General features: G+C 40.5%; 1 protein-coding gene and 1 long non-coding RNA gene across 4 annotated transcripts; both read right to left on the bottom strand.

Annotated features, from left to right (window-relative positions):
* Positions 1-3007: 3007 nt before the first annotated feature.
* Positions 3008-5234, bottom strand: LOC131257796 (uncharacterized). Of its 3 annotated transcripts, none has more exons than XR_009177637.1 (3): positions 5116-5234; positions 4248-5081; positions 3008-3333 (listed from the first exon to the last, which is right to left on the bottom strand). It is a non-coding gene; the product is annotated as an uncharacterized LOC131257796 (long non-coding RNA). The 3 variants fall into 3 exon arrangements; XR_009177636.1 differs by having other exon boundaries at positions 4248-4497; positions 5167-5234; XR_009177635.1 differs by having other exon boundaries at positions 4248-5228.
* On the bottom strand, positions 5235-8048 carry LOC131257620 (putative disease resistance protein At1g50180). Its single transcript, XM_058258400.1, has 3 exons — positions 7618-8048; positions 6328-7491; positions 5235-5354 (listed from the first exon to the last, which is right to left on the bottom strand). Exons 1-3 carry the CDS (start codon positions 7911-7913, stop codon positions 5327-5329), a joined length of 1488 nt encoding a protein of 495 aa, XP_058114383.1. The 5' UTR covers positions 7914-8048; the 3' UTR covers positions 5235-5326.

Raw genomic sequence — 8048 nt, 5'->3', positions numbered from 1 at the left:
CATACATGTTCAATTTTATGCTTAGATACAAAAATTGCAACTAATTTTTGAAAAATTAAATTTTTTTTTATTTTTCTCAATTTTCTGCAACCTGACTCATCTCCTTAAAATCTCAAAATCGAAGTTCTAAATCCGTGATTTTTCATGGAAAAATGTAGAATCATAAATTTATAAACATTTGATACTGATTTAATATGATTTACAACAAAAACATGTACTGAAAATTGACAGTACTTATTGGATCAAATAAGTGGGATATATTGGCACTAATTGCGTGTTTCATATCACACTAATGGGATACAAAATATATAATGAGATATATCAGCTAATATCGTCGATATTTAAAACACTGCCTATATGCCGTGAAATCCGACCATGGCATTGCTGTGTGGGAGTGCATATGCAGATCCAATGCTCACGTGGACCACACCAATCCCCACGTAGATCTATGCCCTCGTGTTTAGAGATTATAAATCACATTGATCCAGAATTCAAGTGGGCCACACTAGCCCCCTTACAGATCTACTCCTCGAAGAAAAGCAACCGTGGCATTCCCATCTTTGACGGGCTTTCTAAGGAATGGAGTATGATTTGATAATCCAAACCATTAGTGTTTTATATGGAGAGCCACACACAGCTGCAAATAATATTGACAAGGACAATGTTATCCGAGTGGACTTCAAGTTTGCATTGAATATAGACCGTTTATCTTCCTTATACCTACCCATTTTCTCGTACTAGCATGAATCACAAGATAGGTGGACCATTATGAATTTTGGACCGCTAGTGTTGGTAGTGGCTAGCTACCACTTTCCATTTGTTTGAATCAATGGTCCCATTGTAGATTAGCATAGTCCTAACTTGGTATAATCAAATTATTTTAAGGATATGAATTTGGTGAGTTAATTTGGACCAGTCTTCATTTTTGTTTTAACTGTCCATTTATAACCATAAACTCAATGGTGAAGGTTCATTATGTCAGTTTGATTTTAAGGCCGCGCTCCATTCACAATTAAGGCTGGCAATAGACCACGGCCGGAGCCTAGCAAAATTAAAATTTTGAGTAGGGTCAACCCCACCATTTCAAAATATGGGCCTAAAACAACCTTGGGCTTGCCATCCAAAATGAGTGCTACAATTTGGTCAATCTGGATTGATGTGAGCATATGCTTGCTGGATGGACCAGAAGAGTGTTTGTTCTTCGTCCATTCCCATTGTTGTTCTTTTAAGGAACATTGATGTCCAATGAACGTCTGGGATACTACACTCTTTGTGGACGTAGATTGGGTACCACTCCTTACTGTTCTGATCTCAGCACAGTCTATCTTTTGATGGCCGTTTGAGGTCGATATCTTATGTCGAACTCGTCAAGCTTGATAGCTCACTTAGCGAGTCGACCTGAAGCTTTTGGTTTCTATAGCACTTGTCGAATGAGCTGATTGGTTGGGACGATGATAGTGTGGGCTTAAAAGTAGGGACTAAGATGTCAGCATGACACCCCCAAGGCAAGGGCCAACTTCTTGATTTAGGGTAGTGCGTCTCAGCATAAACTATTACTCTGCTTAGGTAATTAATGGGTTGTTGGGCACCCTTGCCTTCCCTGAATAGGGTCGAGTTTACTGTTGTCGGCAGGACGACCAAGTATAACAACAACTCCTCGCTTTGTACAAGTTTTGAGAGCAAGGGTGGACACCCTAGATAGGCTCTGAGATGCTGGAATGCCTGCTCCTACTCCTCTGTTCAGGTCGACTTCTTACTTTTCTTTAGCCATTTAAAGAAGGGTAGACACTTATCTATGGCTCTAGAGATGAACATATTTAGTGCTGCCACTCTGCTTGTGAGGCACTTAATTTCCTTCTCCGAGTCGTGTGAGCTCATCTCCATGAGAGCTCGAATCTTGTTGGGGTTAGCCTCGATCCCTCTCTAGTGGACCATGAAACTCAAAAACTTTCCCCGGCTGACGCCAAAGGCACGCTTGCTCGGGTTGAGCTTCATCTTGTACCTCCTTAAGATACTAAATGTCTCTCTTAGGTCAATTGTGTGGTCCGTGAGTTTAGTACTTTTGACAAGCATGTCGTCAACATAAACCTCCATAGTCTTTCTGATCTGCTCAGCAAACATTTTGTTCACCAATCTCTAGTATACTTATCGATGTTCTTCAGGCCAAATGGCATGACCCGGATCAAACATCTATCGATGGTATCGACATCTGCTCGATGTCATCAAGGGTGTGTCAATGACATCGACAAACTCCTATTAATGAAGATTTAATACATCAACAATAGGTAGATGGTTGATGTTAGACAAGTCTCTAGAATTTATTGAACCTATGACATTGGAAATGTATCATATTTCATTTAGAAGTAACATCATCAGGAAAGATTACCCAGTGCATAGATTCGCAATTCACGTTTCCCTTCGTTATAGTAGAAATTGTGGGGTTCTGACTGGACAGAAGAAGCCCAAATTGACTGCACTTTTGGGTCTGCCATAATCTTTTGCAAGCATCTGTAGCATTTCCCTAAGAGTGAGAGCCTCCACAATGTTAGCCCAGCCCAAAGTGCAAGAACTGGTAAAGGACTTGTGGTTGACTTGTTTATCATCCCTGAGCACACCTCCCATACCACATGGTCTCAATATGCCATGCAAGGTGCCATTGAAATCAAGTTCTAATCCCAGCTAGAAAGCATTTTCAAAGCCTCTTAGACATCTCCAGTTTTTATTTATTTACTTAGTTTAGGCGACACCAGAATTAGTTGTGGTTAGGCTTAGATGATGACGATGATCATGTGTCGGGCAGGCTCCAAACACAAGTGGGCTTAGCAAACCTTAGTCAAAACTAATTCTCTAGGCCAAGAATCAGGCCAATCGCATATCGGATGAGTGGACCAACATGAATTTTAATGCCAGGGTAGCTATAGAGCGGTCCGCACCTGCCAAGCAGCTTTGATCATGCACCCATCTAGAAATTCTCCAATCAAGCATTGTGGACCCCAGACTAAATCCATACTCTAATCAATTTCTCTTTCACTTTTAATAATCATATTACATCCAAATATAGATACACTAAATACAAATCAAACTGTACAGAAGCCGTTTGTTATGTTGAAGTATTGAACAATAACAGAACATGATACCATATCAACATATTGAACAAATAAAATTTTAAAAAAAAGTACAGATAAGGGAAAAAAAAAAAAACATCATCCAAATATCTCACACCATTCATAGATTGGGCAGTGCAAAGAAACTATAACAGAGAAATGAACTTCCATGAACAACCATTCTCCACATCCTGACCAGTCACCCCTCATACATGCCGACTAGCTCCACCTATTAAAAGTAACAATACATTAATCACATCTGTAATTAAAACCTATCAGCAAAGCAGAAGTATGAAGCCTAATGCATTAAGATATGAATATTATCTTGATGCATCCATCCCACACAAGTGGGACTGGTGGTTTATAAAGCTAGACTATAGATCTGATGGGTTTTCAGTGTGGATGGAAGATGTCCCTAGATTGGAAGTTCCTAATCCTTGGATCCTTGCCCTACAAATAAATGGTTAAGAGAAAATACAACAATAGCCTTGGAGAAAAGCCCAAGGAGTAGGAAATTCCACTTGGATTGGATTTCACCAGTTATCATATAGAAGGGATCAAACAATCATAGAGGACTTAAAACAAATGAATACCATTTGTTAGTTATGACAATTCAAGATACACATACAGCCTGCATTTTTGAGACACCTTATACAATGGTCAAAAGTTTGATGCACGTGCTAGGTTGGCATGTGTATTGCAAACACCATCCTCTCCTGTTGAGTCTATGATACAAGAAACAAAAACAATAGAGGAATACCAGAGCGATTCAGGTAAAGAGGCATTCCACGGCACACATGCAAACATGGCATACTTGTAACAGATTTGGGCCATTCATCAGGTGGGGATCACTGTAAACATGCCCTATCCTAAAAATCAAGATGGTTAATCCATTAGGTGGGCCAAATATATGCCTTAAAATTTGGTTATCTGTTCTTCAATAATCAATTTTTGGTTATGAAGGTACACCCCCACGGGATGAGTGGAATGGCCTATTTTTAGCTGAGGTTGTTTTTATGATGGATCTCACTTGACGAATGGCTGAGATATCACTAACATGTGCCACCTTAGTATGCGTGCTGTAAATTAGCCTCTTGAAAAAAGGAAAAAGCTTGAAAACTAGTAGAAAGAAGAGATACATACACTTCGTTGTGATTGTAGCAGTGGCTGTGGCCATGATGTCGGCAGCGCCCTTGACGATGTTAGAGAAGATGATGATCAGCTAGGTGAAGAATTACCAGATTGACAATGCAACGAAATGGAGAAAATGGGTCAGTTCCATTGCTGAGATCACCTCAAGTGGGTCTTCCTAAGGCCAGATGATGGATATTAAAACTGGTGAACTTTACTATCCAATCATGTTCAAGATACTCAGTGATGATTATTACCATTGCTGCAACCAAATAATGTAAATGGTTTCTCATAAACTGAGCATGAATTATACATATAATTAGAATCTCATTTGAACTAGCAAGATAACATTGTTTGTTTTTTTTATCAAGGAAACATGATTAGTCAAAACAGAGCAAGGTTACTAGTAAAAGAAATTCAGTAGCTACTGCATGCTTATGCCATTTCAAATTAAGAACTTTTGTGCCAGTGGAGTCCTTGAAGTCCTCTTATTGGCCTCTACATCGATGAGCCCCACATAGCTGCATATTTGGATGATCCAAAACGTCCTTCTGGTGGGTCCCATTGTGGATGACCCCAGTTCAAAAGTCAAACTGACATGATCACCTGGCCATTTGATTAAAGGCCTTCAAGCAAATGGCTGAAAACAAAAATGATCAAGAGGGGAGAATTCCATGGTAAAAACACTAAGATTGTCCAATCATTGTGAATTATTCAATGGTCCACCAAAGAAAGCGGCCCATTTATGGAGTGACGAAATACAGGACCTCTAGTATGATTAACACAAAAAAGGTTCTTCGTTGAGGCATTTTCTAGAATAATAAAAATAGAAATTCATGTTCTTTTCTAAGGTACAAAAATTTCATATGATGATATTAACTTCGTGTATCTATTAACAGAAACAAAAATGACAAGGGAAAAGAAGTCTCACCAGTTTTGCTCACAAGCAGAGGAAATGCAAGTGGTGAAATCAATGCCACAACATCTTAATAATGGCCTTTGAATCTTATGCCAATCCTCTCCCTCGTCTTCTCAAAGCCTGTCTCTGAATTCATCGGGCATGTACCGCAACTCCAATTTCTTGAGAGTAGTCATCTGTTGCAGTCCTTCTGGAAGCATCTGCAATTGTGGGCAGGCATGTATCCACAAATGTAAAAGACTTGGCATAGCTCCTTCCTCCACTCTCCACTCCTCTAATTGAAGTAACCCTTGAAGATGTAAGGATTCAAGTTGAGGAAACCCTTGTGCAGAGCAAACCACCCCTACTCCGATGAATGAATAGTAGTCTGAGAATGCGAAGGTTTTCCAGCTTCTCCAACGTTGCCAGTGGGTCTTGCTTTAAAAAGGAGTATGTCAAGCTGAGCTTGGTGAGGTTTCTTGGGAATTCAGTAGACTCGGGTAACTTCTCTAACTTTCCATGAAAATGCAACTTACATAACTAAACAAGATGTGAAACAGGAGGTACCAACAACGCTACGTTCTCAATTAGATAGAGTTCTACCACTATCGAAAGAGAGTGGAGGCAGTCCAGATTTGCAATCAATTTATACAAAACATCAGCATCTGCTCTTGTAAATAAGCCTATTCCTAATTTTCTAAGATTGGTGAGCTTTCCCAAGCAACGCTGCATCCATTCCCCAGCTATTACATGTGTTAGGGTCTGAAGGTTACTTATTCGTTCAAGCCTTGGATGCCCTTCTATCACTCCCCAGCGTCCTATCCCTCTCGAATTATTCAACTTCTTTACCATCTTCAGTTGAAGATGTCTTAACCGCTGCATCCTTCCAATTGTGCTGGGTACTTTTATGTCATCGAAAGATTCTACAAATAGAGTTTGTAAATTGGAAAGATTGCCTATGGATGATGGGAGGCTTTTTAAGGAAGTGTAAGTACACCTGAGGTATCTCAAGTGGATTAGTTCACCTATTTCCCTCGGTAGCTTATATATCTGTGCACTGTGTAAATATAGAACCCTGAGCAACTTAAAGCCTCTGTAGAGAAGCTTCTCTTGCTCCCTTTGAAGCTGCGTAGAGCCTTGGGTATAGATCAACACAGAACGAAGTGTCGAGGGGAAGAACTTAAGGAAATGAACCTGCTTAAGTCGTTATGGTGAATTGCAAGTCGACAGGCTCGAGATGTGGAAGGAGCATTTGCATTCCCATGGTGAACTTCTAGAAACATACTTTCCTTGGCTTCTGATATGGAGAGATCCCGCAAAAGATCATGGATGACACAAGTTTTGAAACCACCGTTTGAACTTCTTCTTGCGACTTGAACTATACTTCTTTGAATCAACTCTTTCAGACAGTCTTCACAAACCTCCTCCAATGTTTCTTCCCCTCTCTCTGGAAGTAACCCTTCTGCAGCCGACATTTGAACCAATTCCTTGGCGCGGAACTCACGGTCCTCTGGAAAATTTCCCAGGTAGAGAAAACATGGTTTTAAGTAATAGGGAAGATCTTTATAGCTCAAAGATAATATGGCAGAGATTTCGACTTCTCCCTTGACAAACTGCCAGCTAATGCTCTTGCGTACATTCTTCCACTCTCTTGGTTCTTTCCTTGATAAGAGCCCTCTGATGACAACGATCGCAAGAGGTAGGCAATGGCATTTTTCCACAATCTCTCTTCCTACCTCCTCCAAATCCTGAGGGCAACCACCATCTCGTCCTGGGAATGTTTTCTTACAAAACAATTCCCAGCTATCTTCATAGGGCTGGCTTCGTACATCTGCATGTAAAGCTACATCTTTGTTGCGTGTGGTGAGCAAGACCCTACTGCCATTATTCATATCTGGAAGAGCATCCTTCAGAGCATCCCATGCTTCGTTCTTCCATATATCATCTAGCACCAGCAGGTATCTCTTCTCTTTCAAATGCTCAAAAATTTTATACCTCAGCTGAGCAACATTCATTTTCTCCACTTTCTTGAGCTCCTCTTCAGAAAGCACCATGTAGCTGTTTATGATGTTCTGCAAAAGATCCCTCACAGCGTACTCTTGTGATATAGAAATCCATGCATGAGAATTGAAATGTTTCCTAACCCTGTCACTGTTATAGACTTTCTTAACAAGAGTGGTTTCACCGAGACCGCCCATTCCGACTACAGATACAACAGAAAGCCGCGGCTCTCCCTCTGTCAACCACACCACTATTGTTTCTGCATCTTTCTTGAAACCAACTAAATCTGGTTCTTGAACATGAGGAGAAGGGATCCTCCATTCCTGGAGGCTTTGACCAGCAGAACTTGCCCCTACTCTGCCAATGTTTTCGATGCCATAAGTTAACCTACTTTCGGAGATCGAACGGATCTTAATCTTTATCCTCTCAATCTCTGAACCCAACTTATGGAGAGCTATGAATTTATTGAATGTTAAAGCATACCTCTTGACAGTGCCCATGAATCCTCCTTGTCTCAGCAGTGCCATCTTGAAGATGAAGGTGTCGATGGCATCCTCGGCATCATATGCTATGCTTACCACATCTTGCACCCATTTCTTCACTCTCTCATCTCCTTCTTGTTTGTCATTGGCATCTTTCAAGAAGCATTGCATCCGCCTAAATTCATCTTCCATCAATTGGAGTTGATCACGCACTCCATAAATGAAAAAGGCTTCTTGAATAATCACATCACCGAGATTTTTAACAAGCAACCGAACAACAGACTCAACAACGGCCATCTTTCCTATCTCTTCTCTCACAAGAAAATTTAGATGAAAGCTTTTCTTTCTCTTGAGTTTAACCAACGTTGGGTCTCTCTGTTTATAAATGCCAATCTGACCGATCACTCTGACCAATCTGCCATGGTTGATTGC

The sequence above is a fragment of the Magnolia sinica genome, chromosome 10, assembly GCF_029962835.1.
Source record: "Magnolia sinica isolate HGM2019 chromosome 10, MsV1, whole genome shotgun sequence".
Lineage (NCBI taxonomy): Eukaryota > Viridiplantae > Streptophyta > Magnoliopsida > Magnoliales > Magnoliaceae > Magnolia > Magnolia sinica.
The sequence above is the reverse complement of the archived record's forward strand: the minus strand, read 5'-3'. Positions and strand labels throughout refer to the sequence as shown.

Excerpts from the sequence above, each read along its gene's own strand:
- LOC131257620 (XM_058258400.1), bottom strand. The coding sequence starts at position 7,913 with ATGGCCGTTGTTGAGTCTGTTGTTCGGTTGCTTGTTAAAAATCTCGGT. Across the intron at positions 7,492-7,617 it reads TTCATGGGCACTGTCAAGAG|AGTAGGGGCAAGTTCTGCTG; the intron begins GTATGCTTTAAC and ends AAACATTGGCAG. Across the intron at positions 5,355-6,327 it reads CACCATAACGACTTAAGCAG|ATGCTTCCAGAAGGACTGCA; the intron begins GTTCATTTCCTT and ends CCACAATTGCAG.